General features: G+C 37.0%; 1 protein-coding gene across 2 annotated transcripts in view; it reads right to left on the bottom strand.

Annotated features, from left to right (window-relative positions):
• Positions 1-23,433, bottom strand: part of GRM1 (glutamate metabotropic receptor 1) — a 358,869-nt gene that overhangs the window by 241,705 nt on the left and 93,731 nt on the right. For both annotated transcript variants that reach the window (XM_060167605.1, XM_060167607.1), the window contains exon 2: positions 1,284-1,533. In XM_060167605.1, coding sequence (XP_060023588.1) covers positions 1,284-1,533 — 250 coding nt within the window. The remainder of the gene's footprint in view (positions 1-1,283; positions 1,534-23,433) is intronic.

Consider the following 23,433-nt stretch of genomic DNA (forward strand, 5'->3'; position numbering starts at 1 on the left):
TTACATCCTTTTTCACTAATGAAGGAAGTAACATTCCTTCTTTAAATACTCTTTCTTTAGAGATGCTTTCTTAAATGGCCTCACACAACTGCATCATGTTGAAGAAGCCAAAAAGACATTTTATGGCAGTGTGCCAATTTCACCCAAATTCAATAATTTTCTTAGTCTTGAATTATACTTTGCCCTTGACTTCATACTTCCTCATGCCTAGAGATCATTTCTCTGTTTCTTTATTCATTTAGCTGTATTTCTATCCTACCTTCTACTCAAAACTTTTTGATAGGTCCTGTACCTCCAGTTCCAGATGAAGGTGAGATTAATTTTATTAGCATTGCAGTCATTATCACAAGTGCAATGCCAGAAGGGAAAGGTCCAGGGAGGATATCCACACCACCACTGCCCAGTTTCCTAGAGAAAAGGGTCACTGGTTAAGGTACTTCAAAAGGTGAGAAAAGATTGTACTCTGGCCAAAAGAGAAGATGGAGAAGAAAAAGAGATCTGGAAGATGAGTGTGACAGAGCCAGAGATCAGTGGAAGCTTTCATTCAAGTAAACTTAGTAGGTTCCTTGGAAAAATTGATCAGTTCCTTTACGTAGTATTAGAAGATGGTAAATCAAACAAGATACCCATTAGGTCAAAAACCCTATGAAAAATACAATGATACTGAAAATCTCCATTCCAGCACAAGTACATATGATTTAGAAAGAACATAGACTTTGGAACCCACCACCTGCAATTCCAGAAATTACATGCTGAAAACATCACTATTAGCCATCCCATAAGTGTAAGATATTATATTATCAAGTACCAGAGTTCAGCGGCATGTCTTCACCTGCACTCAACTAGCCCTTTAAATTTCAGATCTTAATGTGTATTTCCATCTTCACTACTACTTTCCATCCACCAACACCTCATTAAGATATCTATGCTTAGGAATATGAAGAGAAAAGCATTCATGTGGTTTTGGGAGGAGGAGGGGTGTAAGGGGGGAAGCAAATGAAAAGAATAATTCGCCATGACAAAACATCCTAGCAAAAACTTCCCACCTTTTCTGAAATAGTCTCATCATCTTGTCATCGACTGCTCTGCTCTTGTCTATCATGAAAATAGAAATAGCCCCACTCTCAGTGAGATCCAGAAGGAATGCACATTTCACTCGCTTTGGAATCAGGAAGTCCAGTTTTGTGAGAGCAAGTATATGTGCGCCAAAGTGTGTGCGTGTGTGTGTGTGTGTGTGCGAAAGAGAGGAAGAAAGAGAGAGAAAGAGAGAGATTGAGATTTACCTTCCTATGAGGGAGAACTCGCCCACGACTCCCAGGCGCCGCATGGCACTCAGGAGGCCTCTGACAGTCATGCCTTCGCAGAAGCAAACCACCACTCTGGCCTTGGGAAGCCGCTCTCGGAGCTTGCGCAGGAGTCGGTCAAAGCTCTTCTCCCCAGCATTGCTGTAGATTTTGTCTGAATGGGCGATGCAGAGGCCTTCCTGGGCAGCCAGCTCTTTGAAAGCATCCATTCCGCTCTCCCCGTAATTCCCTGTTCAGAAACAATCAGCAGATGTTCAAGACAACCTGGCAGCAGCAGCAGTAACAAGCTAGGAAAAGGACTCATTAGTCACAGGGAATGAAGAGGATAGACTTGCCAAATAATTTGTAAATATAACTGGGACTGAAGGAAGATCTGGATGGACTAAAGAGAATAATCAAACGTAATCAAACTATCAACTCTGTGAAAATAATGGAAAACTATATAACTAGGGTGTCCACAGTGAAACAGGTTTTGAGAAATGAGGGACGGCTGCCCTGTTTTACAACCATGATTACTAGTGGTTGTTCCAGATTTTAGCAACGTGGGAGAAATCAGAACATTGGGGTAGGAGGTCAGCCAGCACAATGAGACGTGTTCATCTGAGGGCTTGCTTCAGCTGGCTGCCAGGTTAAGAGCAGACACTCATGGTGATAGCAAGTCCTGTAACATCTCCATGAAGAGTGAGTAAGCAAAGCAAATGGAGCACCTGGCCAGGCCGGAATATGCAGACAAAAACCAGCTATAAATCTCAATATCTATAGAAGTTTTAAATCTCAATATCTATAAAAGTTTCACGGACTTTGTTATGAAACTTGATAAGATTTTCCTGTATTTTTGAAAAAAAAATGAGTTCTCGTTTCCTGTTTCATAAGATTAAATTACCAAATTAATGTTTTTGCCTCTTCAGTTAACCATCTTCAGTGGCTTAATACACTCCAGTGAATGGAAGATTTAACACATGACAAAATCCTCAGCTCTATGGACTGTGGTCACACATCGTGGCTCAGACAAGAGGCACTGACTGATTATAAGGGGGAATACTGCAGCTGGTAAGTGAATGGCTCATCTGCCTGCAGAAGAGGGCACAAGGAAGGAAATCAGATGTTGCTTACAATAATAAATGCAGGTTCAGGAATCTATAAGGTACAAAGACATCACCAGCCAACTCTTTCAGCAAAAGGCACTGAAAAGGCATCATAAGATGGTGTTACAAGGGGAACAACTTTATTGCTAAGGTGCCACCTATGGACTACAATCACAGAAAAAGATTTTACTCTTTTATCAAAATACATGCAGACTAAAGGAGCAAAAATATTCTATGCATTTGAATAAGAAAATCCTTGTGTTTTAAATCTAGTAAAGGCCTTAGACATACTCTGTGCAAACGCTTCAGGTTACAGCAAGGAAATTGGGCCAAGTGAAGTGGCTCGCCAATAGGCATGAAGCTTGTTTGTGTTAGAACTGGAACAGTCTACCTGATTCCTAAGTTACTATTTGTTTCTCTTAATAGCAACAAGCAACTAAACACGTATGTTTTCATAATTTTTTTTGAAAATGTCAGCATAGGTCAATTCGTTCTGTGAAATACTTGTTTCAATTACTTTATTCATATTTTCCTGTTTGGAGCAATCTTCATTATACAAATTGATTGAGAGATGAGTATGATGTGGTAGGCCATGCTTAAACTGCTCATTTCTCTTATGAAGCCTATGAGACTCCAAACTAGCATACATATTTCTACAAAAGTAACTCTAATATAAGAATGACTTGTACTTTTATAAATCTTTATATTTTAAACATTGCATTCATAAATTTTATCTTATTTGTACTCATTATGTTGATGATAGTACTACATACAAATACTATACAAAAAAGGAAGAAAATCACCTCTAGGAAGCTTAAAACCATGCTACTTTCATTTAGTAGCAATGACATGACTAACTCAAATGTAAATATCTAATAGAGATGCTATGGGTTAGGAATCAGAAAGAACTGCCTAAAGAAAGTACCTGTGGTATGGAAGGTGCGGAGAAAAAGGAATCCTTGTATAGTTGGCAGGAATGTAAACTGGTACAGCCATTATGGGAAACGATATGAAGTTCTCCAAAATTTTAAAATGGAACTATCATATGATTCAGTAATCCCTCTACTAGGTGTATATCCAAAGGAAATGTAATCAGTATCTCAAATAGCCAAGATATGGAAATAACTTAAACGTCCCTTGATGGGTGAATGGATAAAGAAAATGTAATAAGTGTTATATTCCATATATATATTATATACATATATATGGAATGGAATATTATCCATAGAATATTATCCATAAAATATGGAATATTAGCCATAAAATGGAATATTTTTTGTAAAAATGAAGGTAAGGCCACCATTTGCAATAACATGGGTAAACCTGGAGGACATTACGCTAAGTGAAATAAGCCAGACATAGAAAAACAAATACTGTATGATATCTGTTATATCTGAAATCTAAAAAAGTCAAGCTCATAGAGCCAGAGAGTAGAACAGTGGTTACTAGAAGTGGGGGAATGGAGAAACTGGGGAGATGTTGGTCAAAGAATGCAAAATCTCAGTTATAAGATGGGTAAGTTCTGGGGATCTAATGTACAATATGGTAACGATACAGGTAATTATATATATAATATATATATCATATATAATAATCTACAGCTAATAATATATATTGTATATTTGAAATTTGCTGAGAGTAGATCTTAAATGTTCTCAGAAAAACAACAAAAGAGGTAACTATATGAGTTAATGGATGTATAAATTAACTTGACACTGGTAATCATTTCACAATTTGTGTATATATATATATATATATATATATATATATCAAACTACCACATTGCACACCTTAAACATACACTATTTTGTCTGTCAATTATACCTCAAAAATCTGGGAAAAAAAGGAAGTGCTTTTATTCTGGATCTTAAAATAGAAACAGATTTTCCACAGCTAGAAAGAAAACTAGAGGACATGTATTCTTTGCCTGACTCCTTGGTCATGATCAAATGATGCCAGACTTAAAATAAAACACTCAGCATGGAACCTACCCTCTGTCTCCCCTCCCCTTTCCATCTGACCACCCAGACCTCCTCTGCCTTTCCTGGTAGTAAGGAATTTATTTAGATACTTCTCTGTGTAACCCTGGAAGGAGTTTTGAATATATAAAGAACTGACATAATAAAACTCTTAAAAGTACTATGTAAATGTTAACACTCAGCTCTGGTAGCGAGCTGCATATTTTTATTCAATTACCAAATAGATTATTGAGCTCTCAACTTGGAAAAAATCCCTAGGCTCTGCTCTTTAAAGAATTGCCCAGAATTATCGGGCATTGACTTTGCCTTCAATTTGATGAATATTTGCTATGTCTCTGGCACTGTGCTAAATACCTAGGCACTTCATTTTTTCATTACAACTCCATATAGAAGTTATAACTCTCTGCTGGGGATGTGGAAGCTCTAAGAGGTTATGTAACTTGCCTAAGATCAAAGAGTGATGAATATAGGATTCAACATCTAACTCAGAAGTTCCTGTTCATAACCACCATTTTATACTGCCTCCTACATGGACTTATAATACACCTATGAAGGCATGACACAAAGACACAAAATACAGCAACAATACTAAGCTGTATATGCTACATGGGAAATGAAAAATACCATAATACTAAATTTCAGAATGAGAGAGCAAGGATGATCAGAGAATACCTCTTGGGAAAAGTAGGAATGAAAATGAGTTCTTGAAGAATGTAAGCAAGGGATTGGCTTTCAGGGTAAATGGAAGTGAATGAGAATCCACAAAAGGTATTTTTAGAGGCAATGACTAGAGAAGTTCCATTGGAGCAGAAGGTTCATGGTTTGTAGAATGCCACGCTGTATAGCAAATCTCTAGTGAAGTATCTGGCATACCACTATAGGATTGCAACATGGAAATGTGCTATATGTTGCTGTGTTGTAACAGATTTTATAACTTTATCACTGTTATGATGTTGCCTAAAACCTAGAGAGATGTAAGAGTGGCATCTGACAAAGCCCATAAAATATAAAATTGAAATATATTGAAACATATGAGAAAAAGATTTACAGAGAGTACATCAAGATATTCTATAAAACAAGCTTTTAAACAGAACTTATGGGAAGACTAATGAGAGAAAACATGGGGTTTACAAAGAAATCCCTATAGTTTGAATAATAAAAGTATTTAAACATAATAGAAGTGGACATTGTACAAGGGCAAAGTTAATAAAGGTACTGAAAATAGGAGTAAAAATTAGAACTATCTCAAGAGATAAAAGACAATGGCTAAAACTCAATTTTCTAAGCTACATATGATTTTTTGAAGAAGTTAGATATGATTATTATCAGACCATATTAACAGATATTCATTCATAAAAGATTGGTTTGTAGTGATTTGGTAGGTAAGTTACACTGAGCAAACAAGCTATGAAATAAAATTGTCTTGCGTTTCATAATCACCTGTATGAACCGTCATCATAGCAAAAAGAAGGCACTTAAGGCTAGTCTTTATATTGATTGTTTTTTCTTCTACTCTTAAAATGTTGAAGATATATTTAAGAAACAATCTGAACTCCATTTGGTGGCTAAAATAACACTTCAGCCATTATGTTGAAAGAAGTCCAAATCCTGTTATTGCATTTTCATGAATTACCTTGGTAAAACAACAGCATTCAACATATCTCATCCCTACATATGTACACCTTAGTTATATGAGGGGAAACATTTATACACGGAAAATACGTAGATATTTCTTCACTTTTCTTAAAGAAGGAACAGTATTACTTTCAAAGATTCACTAGTCTTGTGCTCTAGACTCCCTTAATCTCTGCCTTATTTCATGCTTATATCCCTTTATTGGTATTCTTTGGTAGGCTTAGGCTCCCTGGATGATGATATACCCCTTGCGTTATGGGCCAGTCCCTATCCGAGGTCCTGAAAACTGATCATTCTGCCTCCTGGGACATTCTGGACAAATAAGATAATATCCCATTTTTGAAAGAACTATGTTGATGGAAATTGATTTCACAGCACCTTCTGGAAACCTACTGCCAATATTCAACAATCATCACTATCAGGTAATTCTTCTTTTTGATCTAAATCCTGTACAACAAAATATAAATTCATATCTCCTTCACTCTCAGTGGAGGCAGGTATCAGTTCCTTTGAATTCTTTCTTTCGTTTTTTTAAAAAAGTCTTTCTGGAAGCCACAGTTCGGCTTTCTCTCCTCCCAGGGAAACAACTCCTATTATTTTAACCTTTCCTGGCAACCTTTTAATTTGTTTGGTTCTCCCACTTAATACGTAGAAAGTGTTATGTTTCCCTGCTTTCATCCACACACCTGCAGTCAGCATTATGGGTCTGGTCAGTCAGAGGTGAATGAGTCATCACCTGCCTTAGAAGCACATAAGGGATTTTATATGCAAGGTCAGTGAAGGAACTGCTTGACACAAGGCGATCAGAGAAAACAGAAGAGAATCCTTTTTGTCAGAAATTTCATAACCCCACCTTTAATTACCCCAGTTTGGGCAGGTAGAGTTATAGCATCCAAGTGGAAGAAGGAAATTTACCAAAAGGTGACTGTCACCTCTGTGCAATAGGACTGATTAATCTTTGTTCTTTTGCCCCATCATGTTTTCAGGTATGCCTTATAGCTGAGTAAATAAAAGGATGTGCCTTGGAGGAAGATCAACCTGGTTTGAATCCTGGATCCTAGATGAGGAGATAGCCTTAAAGTATTTTCTTTAGGTTTTGTGCAAATGGGGGGTCATAACATACATCTTAAAGACTTGTCATGGGCTTCCCTGGTGGCACAGTGGTTGAGAGTCCACCTGCCGATGCAGGGAACACGGGTTCGTGCCCCGGTCTGAGAAGATCCCACATGCCGCGGAGCGGCTGGGCCCGTGAGCCATGGCCGCTGAGCCTGCGAGTCGGCAGCCTGTGCTCCGCAACGGGAGAGGCCACAGCAGTGAGAGGCCCGCGTACGCAAAAAAAAAAAAAAAAAGACTTGTCATGATTATTGAAGTATATGTGTTAATGAATGTAAAGTTCCTGGAACACAGAAAAATTCAGGGGATGGTGCCTACTTTTATTCTCCATGTTTCTCTAAAGTTGTAGAATCTAAAATTGGACATAAGGCTTTATCATTGACTCAAGAGCTTTAAATTCCTTTATTTCTGTGTTCCTATTTATAAAACCCAAGCTTGTGACTGTTCAGCTCTCCATTCATGGTCGCCTTGTTCCCAAGTTGTTCCTAGATCACTTTTTCTGTCATACTTGCCCAAAGCAATTCCTTCTCCATTTTATTTTTGGACTATTGGTGTTTACACAATGCATTCAAAAGTCTGTGTTTGTCTATATTGAGTCTCTGTCACTGAGTCTTCTTTAAGTTTCAGCCACTGTATCTATTTTAGAGCTTTATGCAATAACCCAGCTTGTTTCTCTAACTCAAGTTCTTTATGATATGGAAAAAGAAGTTAAGAGAAGGCAAAATGTAAGTGGTATTAAAAATACAAAAGGACATCATCCTTCTTGCAGAAAAGTGGCATTTTCCATTTCAGTTTTCACGTGGAGAAAACAGGTTCACAGAAGCAGCCCCTATCATACCTGTCCACTATCCCTGCCTATGTAATACTGAATATACAATCACAACTGGGAAAATTGTATCTAGTAACAAGTTCAGAAAAAGTAACCCCAACACACACACACAACAGTATCCTTTTTAGATAATACCTAGTGTTGGCAAGAGTTCATGGAAATGAACACTCATATACTGCTAATGGTAGTATAAACTGTTCCACCTTTTCAGTGGAAAATTTGTAGTAACCATGTTTTAAATTACATTCATATTTTTTAACTCAGAAATTTAGTTTTCAGAAAATAATTTCATTGTCAATCAAGTTCCAGTTACAAGGATCTCTATCACAGCACACAATTGGAAAATATAACAGAAACCAAAAAACAAACAAACAAAGAAAAAAACACGATTTTCTACAATAGGAGATGTTTAAATAATTATTATGTAATGGAATAAAGAATATATGCAACCGTTTTCTAGGGTGATGTAAAGTTGTACTCAACGTAAAAGGAAAGCCATATTGTTAAGTACAAAAAAGTTTAAAATAGTGTGTAAAATATAAAGCCAATTTTTAATATATATGTATATATATAAAGTTTGAAGAATATGCAAGAAAATATTAAGTTTTTTAAGAATTATATATAATTATGTTTTTATATTTTATTATCTGTTTTCTAATTTATCTAAATAATCATGTATTATTTTGGTAATAAAAATCGTTGAAATAAAAATACATAGGGTACAGTTTTTATCTGACTATCATGCCAAGCATAGCTATTATGGGGTATTCAGGAAACTTGCCAGAAGGGAAATGAACCTCTCACAAGAACAATGTAACAATTTTTCTTCCTATAAGAAATAAGAAATACCAATGTTATAATCACTTAGTGGGGCATGCAGGATCTTAGTTTCCCGACCAGGGACTGAACCTGTGACCCCTGCAGTGGAAGCATGGAGTCTTAACCACTGGACCACCAGGGAATTCCCTATAGTTACTGTTCTTAAACAAAGTTGATCATAAACCGTGTGCCATTTCCTGTGATACCTACCTACTTGGATTGAGAGAGTCTGTTTAATATATACAGATTTCCTGTTTGAAATTCCAGAATCTGATATGAGTACCCTTAATTTATTAAAGAAGTAGTCTCCACCTTTTTTTTTTCTTTAAGAGTCAGTGAGATTTGAACAGCAATAAGACCAGTATGATATACCAAGGTAATAAATGCTGTTTATTACTTCTTTAAAAAAAAAAAGTCAATGAGATTTAGTCTGGGAGATGTAAATTTCAATTCTACTGAGTTTCTGCCCTAAGAAAAGATATAAAAGGCTCAGAACACCCTCTCTGATGTAAATTCCCTACAAGGTCTGGGTTGCAGGCCTGGTCATCTCCTCTCCATGATAAGGAAGCACTTCAGGTTGAGGCCAGGATGGTTGGCCCACTGAAGTCTCTCCCTTTGAGTAAAGGGTTAGAAGCAGTGTGAAAGATGTCTAAGTATCATTTGGGCATTATTTCTAATAGGGAATAAAGGTGAATAAAATCTGATTAACCAGTTTCTGTGTCTTGGTGTCCTGAATATTCTGTCTCATTGAAGGTAAAAGAAATCAAAATATAACTTGGTCGAGGGAGGGTAAGCAACACTAATGTTACAGATCCTAAAGCAGTGGTATAATGTGAAAATTTATACTGATCTTATTGTTTTACAATTTTCTTTAACTTCACTACGACCTTGTTGCCTCATTTTGCCATAATTTTCTCCATTTATAAAGAACACTGAGGCCTGAGAAAAGAGTAATTTACCCAAAAATTGTCAGAGCCAGAATTTGAACTCAGATGTGTCTGACCCTGAAGCCTATAGCCCTTAATTACTTACCTACAACATCCTTTATGTTTCATACTGTAGCAGTTTTCTATGCATTATCCATTCCCCCATCCTTCCTTAATAAAAAAATACCCATTTTTGTTTAGGGTGACTGTGCATAGTCAAAAGTACCTACTCTCCCAGATTCTCTTGCAGCTAGAGATGCAGAAGTGACCCAATTCGAGACAATGAGATTTAAGCAGAAGTTGCCAGGTGAGGCTTCTGGGAAATTTTTGAAAAGGTCAGATGCCAGGCATGCTTCTTAGGTCTTTTGTCCCTTCTTTCTTTACACCAGTATGTGGACCCAGGCCTAGATGTGCAGAAGCCATGTTGTCACAATGAGGGGTCAACTATGAGGATGAAGCCTTCACACGTAAGGCTGGGGGAGCAGAAAACATAACAGCCCAGCTACCCAGTAGCATCACTACACTTCGTTCTAGCCCTGCACTGGCCGCTCCTGGATGTCTTCTTGAATGAGAAAGGTGAAACCCAATCTGCAAAGCCACAATTAGAATGGTTTTCTGCTACTTGCAGATGAACACATTCTTGATCCTCTATATGATATTTCACTATAAGAATTCCAGGATGAGAGCAAAGTCTTGCCTACCTCTAACCAGCTGTGACCTTGAGTTGTTTGTCACTGTCTTCTTTTTCTCATGTTCAAAGTATGGGGTTCATACTAGATCTTTAAGCTTCCTTACAACGTAAGCATTTGGTAATTCTAGAACAATATGAATCAGCACTCTTCCATAATCTAGAGCTTCATGTCAAAACATATTCCATATTCTCAGTACCCCGAGTAAGCACCTGCTTAGCAAAATCGTTTTCAACAGCTTTTTCCTTCCCCAATCTGATTCTTTTACAAGTACATTACTGTAGGGGAGGAGAAAGCATTTGTTGAATAACCATTTAAAATGTATCTTGCCTGTAGGTTCATTTTTTGCCAGTACTCACTTTTAGGTATACAGTCACTAAAAAGCAGGGAATAAGACACAGCCCTGCAGAAACAGCCATCATATTAGAAAACAAGGCTGCTTACAGAACAAGCTCGTTAGGTGAACCCTAAGTAATAGAGAGACATACTGTCCAGCATCAGTGGACTGACATTCAGCAGGAGCCAGCTGTTCCCTTACCCCGCCATGTAGCTACTTTTAGCCACCTTTTGCTCAGTGGAATTAACCCAACCCATTACTAAGCCCTTGGTCTCCTCCTATTTAACCCCACTTTTGTATCTTTACATCATCAGTAAAATTTTCCATTGAACCAAGTCAAAATAGGTTTTACCTTGGGTCAAAAGGAAATTAGACTATGAAGGAAAAATTGTCTTTAATTCAAAGGACATGAGAGCCTCGTGCAGGAAATGTAGTGCATTAAAAGGTCCTTGGATCTGTGCCTGTGAAACCTAACCAGTTCTGCCTCGGTCTAACTATGACTATGTGCAAATACCTGGACTACCCTGGGTTCCAGTTTCTTTATCTATAAAGCAAAGGGGTGGCACTGGATGATATCTGAGGGCTCTTATTATCAGGCTGTAAGGCTAGCCCCGGTTTTCTGTACCATGGTGGGAAAGGCTCATTCCACACCACTTTGCATTCTAGCGCCTTAGTTTGACCTGTGTTTCACCTGGACTGAGGCTATACAGAGGACTTTTCCAGTGGCTTTGCCAATGCTCTTGAAGTAATATCATTTATTTATAGGAGAGGTAGCATTGCAGAATGGTAAAAAGCAGGTACTCTGGAACCAGAGGGCCCTGGGCTCAAATTCTGACTCCCCAACGTATTAAGCCACGGGACTTTTGTTAAGTCAGTTAACCTCACCGTGCTTTGGTTCATCTGTACAATGAAAATAATAATGGAAAGCACCTCTTAGAGTTGTTGTAAGAATTAAATGATTTAATAAATATAAATATTAGCATATGAGAGTTTGTTATTTATTTAGCTAACATTTCTTGAGCTCTGTGTGCTAGGCACCAGAAGAAGCCATTTACAACCATTATATCCTTTTGTCCTCAGAAACCCACAACAGGGCATTTCCACATGATAAAACTGAGGTTTGGAAAGGTTGCTTATGTTTCCTCACACAGTAAATGAGAGAGAAGGAAACTCAGGCCTGGCAATTAGAGTCCAGAGCCCATAGTCCTATTTGACATGCTGTAGGGGCACCAGATGTGTGAATACGAGCCTGTAGGGATGAGTCAGCTGGTCAGGGAGACTTCAAGGAAGGGTGACAGGCTGTGTCTATGTGCGATGGTGAGCGAGGCAGAATCACTGACAGGCCAACTAAGAACATAACCAAGTAAATGTCACTGGGCATTTTATCTGCTCTTCAGGCCAGGATGTTTGGAATAAGGCTTACATACAATGCTATTAAAAGTATAAGCAAAGCACTTGGGCTGCTCTAGCTCAGGATTCCTCCTACACTGATACCTGAAATTCTACCATTTGTAACACGTGACTTCTCTTTCTCCTAAAAAGAAAAATCCTCCTGGGAAAGATAACCCATTAAAACCCTGACATCCTAATTTGATTTGGTTTAGCAGATCTTTCTGAAAGCAGTGGGCAACTGGAGGGCTGAAGATGTCATGGATATGAGGGATTGTAAAGCAGAACAGTGTACAGAGGCAGAGTGTGTCAATTCCACAATACACTAGGTCCTGGGTTCTTTCCCACCGTTATCCTTGGACCATTTACAAACACCCTCTAGTAGTGAATAATTCCTTATGTCTATTTTTTAATATCTTTACAGTACATTTTGAGAAGAGGACCACCAAGAAGGAACTGGATGAACACGGAAGATGGGAACATTTAATGACAAAGTTAGGGTTAAATATTATATATAAATAAAATATAAAGGAAGAGTTCATGAAGAACCTGAGTGGAAATCATCCACTGTAATTTCCCTTCATCTATATGCGGTATACATTTCCTTATCCCTATTTATTAATATAATATATAATTCAATTACTAGTTTTAAAAAATAAGAATGTGCCAAGGTCCCGTTTCCCATTTTGGTATTAAATCATCACTTGTTTTCATCCATAAAAACTAAGAAAAGAGACATTATTTCTGAGAAGGCCAATATTTGGAATCAAGCATTTTAGATAACCTTCAGCTATGACATTGCAGTGCACAGTGAATCCGTTGTAGGATTAGATTTCCTCTGGGCTTTCTTCCAATTCCAAGAGTTTTAAGTTGATGAACCACACAGGTATTGTTGATTTAGCTCTTCCAATGACACTCTGCAAGCTCTATGGCTGCCAAATCACAGCTTTCCAATATCTCTGATTCATTATAGAGACATGGGAGCAGAAATGTAGAAACTCAAATAAGCAGCTCTCTAGTCTCCAGTTTTCTCACCATCACCAGGGGACATAGAAAAACAAGTATTACATCCTGTGAATGAACATGATCACTTTGTTGTTCAATATCTTCCAGCACATATGTGTGTGCCAGGCAAAGCAAGGCCCTCAGGGGCAAACAAATGAATGGAAGACAGTCCATGTGCTAGATAAACCTAGGCTTTGGAAGAGTTGTACATGCAAAGGGATGATTACAGACGGTGCTGTAGTGCAGGCCAGAGGAGAGAGAGCATCTACAGGATCAGAAAGTAAGGGTATTAAAACGATATCTTGGGCTTCCCTGGTGGCGCAGTGGTTGAGAGTCCGCCTGCCGATGCAGGGGACATGGGTTCGTGCCCCGGTCCGGGAAGATCCCACATGCCGCAGAGTGGCTGGGCCCGTGAGCCATGGCCACTGGGCCTGCTTGTCCGGAGCCTGTGCTCCGCAACGGGAGAGGCCACAACAGTCAGAGGCTCGCGTATCGCAAAAAAAAAAAAAAAACAAACGATATCTTATTCTTCTGTCTGTTCCTGGACCCATTTGAATATAGGAGTAACTAGAGGTCTTAAAAGTTTAAAAAAAAGTAAGAGGAAGAAATAAACAATAAAATGTATGACAATTCCAAATACACACATGTACATACACAGACACACACATGCATATATATATATGCGTGTGTGTGTGTATGATACATTAAAAAGCTGTCATTAATGGAAATTAATTTAGATATATTTCTTGTGTCCATTAAAATGAAACCATTTTATTTCCTTACTCTTGCTCATTAATAATCTATCAGTTCTCTAATGTATGTTGAACTTATCCATTACCATTACTTTAATCCAAGCCTTCACTGTGTCTTTCTCCTTATCACTTTTGTGGTCTCCCTAGGTCCACTTTTATTCCTCTTCAATCTACTCCAAACCTGGAAATCACGGTTATTTTTAAATATAATGGGATCAATTTATTTACTGGTTCAGATATCTTTAGTGGTTTCCCCCCAACCCTTAGGATTTAATCCAAAAGTCTTTCACGGCCTGAAAGGTCTCACATGACCCCCAGCTTCCCTGCCAGGCTGGCCTCGCTTCTTGTCACTTTGCCAGTTCACTTTTGCAGCCACAACGGACTCCTTTTCATTTTCAAATGTGTAAAGCTCTTTTCTTGCTCAAAGGCTCCACTCATTTGCTTCCCTCTGCCTTTGCCAGACTTACTTCTATTAATCATTCAGGTTTCAGCCCTTCAGTTCTAGCTCTTACTCATAGAGGTTTTCCCCAATCATCCTATAGAAAGTGGCCCTACCTTGGCTCCCTCATCACAATGACAATAAACTCCATTTATTCCCTTTATAGCACTTACGGTGAGATATGGATAAATGTGTAATTATGCAGTTACTAGTGTGGTTATTTGCTTAATGTCTGTATACTCCATTAGTGTGTGTACCTGGTGAAAGTAAGGGCTGTGTCTGTAACACCTTTGTCCAGCACAGTGCCTGTTTCAACTCAGTAACTCTTGTTGGATGACTCATGAGTAATTGTTGACCAATTCAAGCAGTAAATACATGATTAGTCTGCCTGATAAACTCTTTGTCCCACTGGAATGTGATTATGTTGGATTTAAAGTACAAGAGGAATTTGGGAGGCATGTATTACTGCCCCGTTACAGCCTGTGACAGTGTGTACTTAAGTGACAGTGTGTACTTTCTACATTTCATTTAAAAATTACATACATATGTAATTTTAATGAAATAGTTAAATATATAAGTATTATATATTTATTTGTATAATAGTATATATTATGCATAACATTATATTATATAAAATATTGTAATAATTATATTATATAAAACACTATATATATATATAATATATTAGAACTTAGGGAACATTAGATGTTATCTAGTCTATGACCTTCATTTTACAAGTGAGGTCCAAAAAAGTGAATAAACCTACCCAAAATCACAAAGTTAGTGGTGGTATCTTATCAAAACCCGGGGCTCCTAATTTTGGGGACACCACCCCTTTTACCACCACCCCTTCTACCACATAAAATAGAATTCTAGGTTATTATTGAGAATTATACACACAAAAAAAGAAATATAAGTGAGAGAAAATCAGTCATGAAATCTACTTTAATACTATCACATTCTGGGACAGTGGAGACAAATTCATTCATGAAATGTGTGCTGTCCTCTCAGTCCCCAAGTCTTAATTGATTAAATAGGCACTTAGAGGAGTAGATAGTGTTTAACTTTTCTAACTTCAGAAACATATGTAATGTTCTAGTAGAATCATTATGGAGTTAACTTTCTTCCAGAGAGGAACAACAGGTCTGGGAGAAACAGCGCTAACTAGGTTCTTCCAATTTACTATCATGAGGTTGGATAGAAAAGTGGCAAGAACTTTCATCTGAGGTCATCAGTCATTCTAGGAGTGCTAATTCCACTATAAGAAGAATTATTTAACAAAGAAAGATGAAGATCTACGATGATGATAAATTTCTGTGCATGAAATTTCCCTCTGATAATTAGAATGAACTTTAGAGAGGATGAGCCCAACAAATGCATCACTCTGCACAATATCACAGCCTGAGCTCAGGTAAAACCCCTTGCTTCCTAATATTGAAAGTCTCAGAAATTAGTTGCCTCCTTTCTTAGGGTGCTCTTGTTGCAACTAATGATGATTTAATACAGAAACTAAGAATCTTTGGAGTTTTACCTTCTGGAAACACCAAATAAATTTATTATTAATAAAATAGAGTAAAAGATCAGTTCACTAAAGGAGGAAATAGCTCATCACAAAGTCTTCTTTAAATCTTAGCATGGTTATTAGGCTTTCCGTACCATGACACTTTAAAGAATAATATTAAAACTTAAAAAACATAAAGCCAAACTATGTAGTTAACTAATGCTCAACTATTCAACATTTACTTTCCCTTGGCTGTCTGACACCCTCCAAGTGTTATTCTTAAGAAATTTTATTATTTACTTTTATTATTATTCATTTACATTTAATACATAAAAGTTATAACTCATTTATAAGGCATTGACTGATACAATGCCTTATAAAGCTATTTTCTTTTTTCTCAGGAAGGAAGGAAGGAAGGAGGGAAGGAGGGAGGGAGTGGGAGGAAAAACTAAACCCTAGAACCTCAGGAAACAACACTGGGAATAAAATTAAACATTTTTAAACCAATCCTCAAAATCTTGAGCCATAACAGTGCAATTTGAAGCTATATTGTGGTAAAGTTCTCCATGATTTCTAATTACAATAATCATCTTAACTATATACTGAAGCAACATCAGGTTTGTGTATTGACAACTGCCATTTCTCTTCCTATAATTACCTTGCTAAACCCAACGTATCTGACATCTTATAGTCTGACCAATAGAAATGTCTAGCTTGCCAAATGAATGCCTGTGCTCTGAGTGATTTTTTTTGTTCTGGATAGAAACAAAAAAAATAAAAGCTCCCGACATCTTTTCCTCTAGTCTTAGGGATCTGGGCTCTGGCCAAATCATGATTTGAGCTGAAAACTCAAATTCTCCAGGAAGTTAGAAAGCCCCACCCACACAGAAATCAAGCTGGGCTCTTTCTGTTGCAGGAGAAGACTCTGTGATACTGAGATCCTCATACTGGCCACACAGGACAGTACTGAGCTAGAGTTTGCGACCTGTTACAACATGAAACTGCCATCAAAACTTGACCTTCTTTCTCAAACAGGGATACAGTGGCCTAGCTTAAGTAAGAACCGAGTTTGCGATTCATCTCAAGGTAAACCAGAGGTCACAAATCCTTGCCATCTTCCCAAGTTATTCTGTGTTCAGTGAACTACAGAAATGCCTCCAAGGGAGGTTCTGGCTTTGTCCTACCCATAAGCTATCCTCAGTAGGTTTCATGTAGGACAGATGCAGAGTAGTGTTTCATAGAATAATTGAAATTGATTTCCTGCCACAAACACAGTCTCTCTCACACACACACACACACACACACACACACACACACACACACACACGGGCATTCTTTGTCTTGTTTAATGAAACAAGTACACTTTAAGAAGAAAGGTATATATCCCTGCTAACTTAATATCTCTGGTAACTTAACTTAAATCTCTGCTAGTTTGAAATAAGTCACTATTTCTGGAGGCTGCTTCCTATGCAACGCAAGCTCTAGGAACATGGGGAGTGTTATATTCTGTTTTCCTTCCTGTACTACCCACATACTGCCATTTTATTAAATATTAATAGATGGCAAAATAATATAATGAAAATATCCAAATATTTAACCTCCAAAATAAAATAAAAAGTCACCCCAAGTCTGTCATTCTTTAGGATTGTATAAACTGTAAAAAATGTTACATTTTTGAGAATATCAGAGGAAAATATACTCTACATCAGTATTTATTCTCGAAAGTCATTAAGTTTCTAAAGGCCACAACTAAAGACTTTATGAATACATTAGGGAGTTGGACCATATAATAAATAAGATTTCTCATAGTTTTAACATCCTCTGACTCCACAATGAAAATACAGGGCATGGCCAAAGATGTTGCGTGAGGGAATGAAATGATCAGAGAATATAAAAGAAAAGAAGACTCTCAGAAGTTTTACCTTCTGGAAACATCAAATAACTCATTAACAGTTTTTTTTTTGGCTGTACGCGGGCCTCTCACTGCCGTGGCCTCTCCCGTTGCGGAGCACAGGCCCCAGACGCACAGGCTCAGCGGCCATGGCCCACGGGCCCAGCCACTCCGCGGCACGCGGGATCCCCCCGGACCGGGGCACGAACCCGCGCCCCCCGCATCGGCAGGTGGACCCCAACCACTGAGCCACCAGGGAAGCCTTATTAATAGTTTTTATTAAAATAATTTTTCAGCCTATGCAGATACACATTCACTATACTAAATTTGAAGTATTAATATTTCTGAAAATTTCCCAAAGTTTTTCCTCAAAAAGACCTAAATTTGCATAGCAAATTCATAATTCACAAAGCTCTATCATGTATGTGACCTTGTTTGATCCTGAAAACAATTCTGCTCTAAGGACCTGGGTTCCAATCTTGACTCCACTCCTTATCAGCTGAATTCTTGGTGATCTAAGACTCAACTGTGCCTCGTTTTCCTCATCTGTAAAATAGAGGCAGTAACATTACCTACCTAAGAGTGTTATGGTGAGAAATTAAATGGCGTAATATATGTATGTCAATCACTTAGCACTTGGTGCTTATTAAGTGTTCAAAAAACATGTGCTATTATTATCCTCGTGGAAGACTGTATTTTCCAAAGATGGTGACACCAATATAATCCCACCCATGTGTTCTTACAATGTGACATTGTCACTTCTGCATTGAGAAATGGAGTCTGTGTTCCCTCCCCTGAAGTCACCCTGTATGACTTCTGAATCTAAGTCATGTATGTGATAGAGCTTTTGCCCAGCCATCTGGGGATACTTGCCCTTGGAAACCAGCTACCACACCATGAGAGAGCCAAGCAGCCACGTGGAGAGGGAGTGTGTAAGTACTCCAGCCACAGGCCGAGGTCCCAGAACACAGCCAGCATCAACCAACAGACAGGTAAGTGAGTGAGGTTACAGATCATTCCAGCCCCCCAGCCTTTGAGCCACTCCAGCTGATGCCAAGTAGAGCAGAGACAAACTGTCCCCAGTGAGCCCCACCCAATTGCAGATTCATGAACTAAAGTAATTTTGTTATTTTAAGCCACTAAATTTTAGGAAACTGAATTTTGCCTAAGATTACACAGATATTAAGAGGTAGCAAGTGAACTCAGAGGCAGATTTTCCAATTCCAAATCACGCTGTCTTTTCACAATTTCAAATTCAGAAAGTTGTCCTAAGCAAGAATGTCTTGAGTATATGCCTGGCTCATTGTCACATTGTAAGTTGATCTCATCCCATCTCTAATCATTTGAACCCAGGTGGCCTTCCACCCACCACATCTCAGAAGCAAACACCACCATGGGCCATGGCACCTATATCCACCTTGTTCTGCCTTTCCCATTATTTTCTTGGCTCCTGAGTTAGGAATTTCTGTTTCTCCTCTGATCTTCTCCTCATTTGGCTACCAGCTTAGACTGCCTTTCCTGACTTCTGAACCTGGACTAACCATGCAACAATAATATTCCACTCATTAGGATATCACCTGAAATTTCAGGTACTTACGAGCCCCTCTGTTAGTACTGGCCTGCTGAACCTTTAATATATCCCTAAACTCTCCCCACCATCTCTTTCCATGGAAGTAACTATAAATCCACACTTAGTAACATAATGTTGTAAAATGTAACTATGCTTCTAAAATGAAAACTAATGTTAACTTCTGAGCCAAGGAAATTTTAATACGAAGCTTTAAGCTTCAGGGCTGCTCACTTACATAGGCTCCTTCCAAGACTCTGGGAGGGGCTGTAACAATGGACTTATGGACCTTTTTCAATTAAATTTGCTAAGTACAATATATTTTCAACAACCTTGAATCTTCCCTTACTCCTGAGAGTGGCTTAGTCAAAATGGAGCACACACCAGAGCTGTTAACTTCTATTTCTATATAGGAGTGGTTTTTGCATTAACTTAAAATCTTAAAACACTTTGAAAACAGCAAAGTTAAAACCGCTTATTCATGGTAAGTTTAGAACTTTCTTCAATAGGAAAGTTTATTGGAGCTTCTCAAATTAAGGAATAAAATAAGGATTTCAGTAACCAAACACACAGGGGAATCTTTCCCTTATCCCCCAATAATTACAAATTTAAGGGATATGCTACAACTAATGATATATTTAAAACATACCAGTATTTGAAAACTCTTCTGTAATAGATCAGTTTGAGATGAGATCATTGTTTAGTTTCAGAGACTATTTTGATGCTTTGCTTCAGTCATTTTAGAAAATGAGCTTGTCTCCAATTTAAACTGATAAAATTGATAATTTTTAAAGGTTAAACTATATACACAGTATGTTTTAAAATATGTGTATATTTGTGTACAAACATCTATATGCCAAAAAGATATAGTAAAGCAATATATCAAAAAGTTAACAGTAAATATCTCTTGGTGGTGAGATTATGGTTGATTTTTCTTTCCTTTATTTTAGAAATGTTTTATAGTAACTGTGGACTATATTTATAATCAGAAATAAAAGATAAAAATTCATTGTCAAGAATCCCTTTTTTTTCAAGTGTTGATCCAAATAAAATCATATTTGCATTTAGTTCAGGCTTCATTAATTCAGTTTGTTCCACAATTTGAATCAACTTTTGGTCCCTCTGTTATAAGGAGCCTTCCTAAGGATCTACAAAAAAATATTAAGTAGAAACTTTTTGAAAGTGAAAATTATTTTTCTCTCACTTATGGCTATAAGTAGAAATGGGTAGGAATATATCACTTCAAAATTTTTTTAAAAAGCAGATTAAAAACAAAAGTGATTATAAAACAATCTGAAGTTTAAGAAGCTAAGACAAATACTCTCATCAGTTGAATTAAATCACGAATTCATTTTCACTTAATGTTTTGACTTCCATTGCATTTAAACATTTTCAAAATAGGGTGCTTCCTTCAAGAACTAGGTGATAAAATGAAGGAGTAATTCAACACTAATTAGGAGTCTGAATAAGTGAAATGGAAAAAATCTGGGAACATATGCAAGTATGATAAGCATTCGCATAAAGAGCAACTCAGAATAAGAAAAGAGGAAAAAAATAGAAGAGCTTAGTTGCTTAAAGAAGCTATTAAAGGTGATAAAGACAAAATTATTACCTTAGCCTCAGATATACTTAGAATATTGACCTAAACTTCCAATTTATAAATTACACCTTCAGTCTAAGAATAAAGTGATGACAGCTAGAAAGAAAAAAAAAATAGTGAGAGGAGAGGAAGAGGAAGGAAGGAAGGAGGGAAGGAAGGAAGAAAGGAAGGGGAAGGGAAGGGAAGCGAAGGGAAGGGAAGGGAAGGGAAAGGAAGGGAAGGGAGGGAAGGGAAGGGAGGAAAGGGAAGGGAAGGGAAGGGAGAAGAGGGGAAAATTATCCTTATATTCTAAGTATCAGCTATACTACAACGAAGGCTTTGCAAATGGCCAAAAATAGCCAGAACATATATAGAACATATATAGAGAAAATATAGTCTCATATAATAACTGAACTAAGATACAGTCAGTATTCTCTGTGCATACTTAATTGCCCCAATTGAAATAATATCAGTTAAAAATAAAGTGAAATTAACTTTTCAGAGATGGGAATGGTAAAGATATATTTTTATCTAATTCTAGACTCTATGAATTTGCAAGTGGCAATTACCAAAGGTAAGTTAGAGAAGAAATATAAAAAGTAGTCTGGATCATTCTTAAAGCTCAAAGCTATTTGGAGTGACTGTAAATTACACCAAGTTAAAATATTTTGAAGAATTCCTTTGTCAATTAAATGATGTCATTAGCATTAGATAATTAAAGTAAGTTTACTCACACCATTAATAGATAGTTTTCTCTTTTTGTTTAAATGATGAACTGGAATTTTTTAAATTTCCTTATTTCGAGAATCCTAAGCAATTTTTCTTTCCCCAGAGCTCTGCAGCCATTAATGCAAACTGAAGAATTTAGATTCTCTAAATTCTCTAGATTCTCTAAATTATAAATGACCACAGATGACTAGTTTAAAAGATAAGGTGCTTTTTAAAATTAGGAGGGGACCAAAATGCCCTCAGTTTCATCCCTATTCATGAATATTATCATTGAACCATTGTTGATTTTTTAAAAGAAATATTTAGTATAGTATGACAAATCCTTATGCCACAGAAATAAGTATAGCTGATACTTAGATCATGGAAATAATTGTTGCCAACATATGATATAGAAATAAATGTAGATAAATATATACACATTTACTAATGTAGTATAGTAATCACTGTCTCAAAAGGGATATGCAAAATTGTCAATCAAATAATATATCTGGAGAAATTAAATATTTAGTTGATTTAGAGACAATCTCTTCCAAAATCAATACAAACATTTAAGGTCTTCTTTGAAATCTATAATAAGGAAAATATTATGTTTATCAGTAGTCTTGAACCAAATTACAAAGTTATAAAACTTAGTATTTTAAGTTATGCTATGAAGTCTCCAGTGTTCTATATTTAAATCAATTTGTCCTTTTAAAAAAATACGGCTTTAGAAAGCATCATGTTGATTAAAATCACTTACTAGTTCAAATTCCTCAGGTATTTTTTAATCTGTAAAATAGGAAAATAATATTGAATTTCTATAAAGAAATAGAAAAATGTGTGCAAATCATGTGGTATAGTGCCTGGCACTTAATATTTCTGAAACAGCCAAAGCTTAAACTGAAAGAAAAATTATGAGTTTTGTAACATAGACTATGCTGATTCCTCAGAAGAAATTTTTTTGCTAATATTAAAAACTTTTTCTGCTTTATGATGGATATCTGAGCATATGTATTAATCTTTCTTACTTCCCATAATGCCACTGAAATAACAGAAGAGATATAAAAATAAGAATGAATCCATGGTAGCACTAGGAACCTGGGAAGGGTGCCAGCAGCAGACCAGAATAGTGGGGAATTTCTAGAAGATATAGGCAGATGGGATCAGATTGATAGTAACATCTGATAGAGCTGAACCTGTAGCACTGAAAATGCAGAAGAGAACAGTACTAAAGAAGTGTGTTCTTTCTTTTCAGAATCCAAGAAGAACACCAAGATCAAAGACAGCAGGGACTGGAAGCACAACCGGGTAGTGGAATGGTGAGCTCCGGTTGGATGGAAAGCTGAACTGCTGATTGTATGACCCTCCGACTAAAGCCTCAAGAAAAGCTCTCTAAATAAAATAAAGGATCTGCCATAAGAAACTTCCAGAAGTTATTGGAGAAAAGAAGAGTATCTCAGTGGTACTCCAGGTAACTTCTGGTTCCCTTAATAGATGTGTGACAGCCCATATATCTATTAAGCAAACTTTCTGGGTAATCTAGCAAAAATATCTTTCTGGTCACAACCATGCACCCTCTCTACACAAAACTCCTCCATAAATTCATTCAAAGAAGAAAGCATTCACTAAATTTAAATTCACTCAGGGAAGGAATTATTTTATTCACTTTTGTAGGGGAAACCATCTCTAGCTATCATTACTTACCAACCTCAGCCCTCAATTATAAATACGAATACCACAGAAAAGCCAACAGTGTCAAAACAGGCGTATAACAATCAAGGAACTAATATCTGAGGAAACAAAGCTCATATAAGAAATAGCAGATATCTTTAAAATAAACAGAATTCTTAGAGATTTGAAAAACTATATATATATATATATATATA

Source organism: Lagenorhynchus albirostris, chromosome 12 (assembly GCF_949774975.1).
Source record: "Lagenorhynchus albirostris chromosome 12, mLagAlb1.1, whole genome shotgun sequence".
NCBI lineage: Eukaryota > Metazoa > Chordata > Mammalia > Artiodactyla > Delphinidae > Lagenorhynchus > Lagenorhynchus albirostris.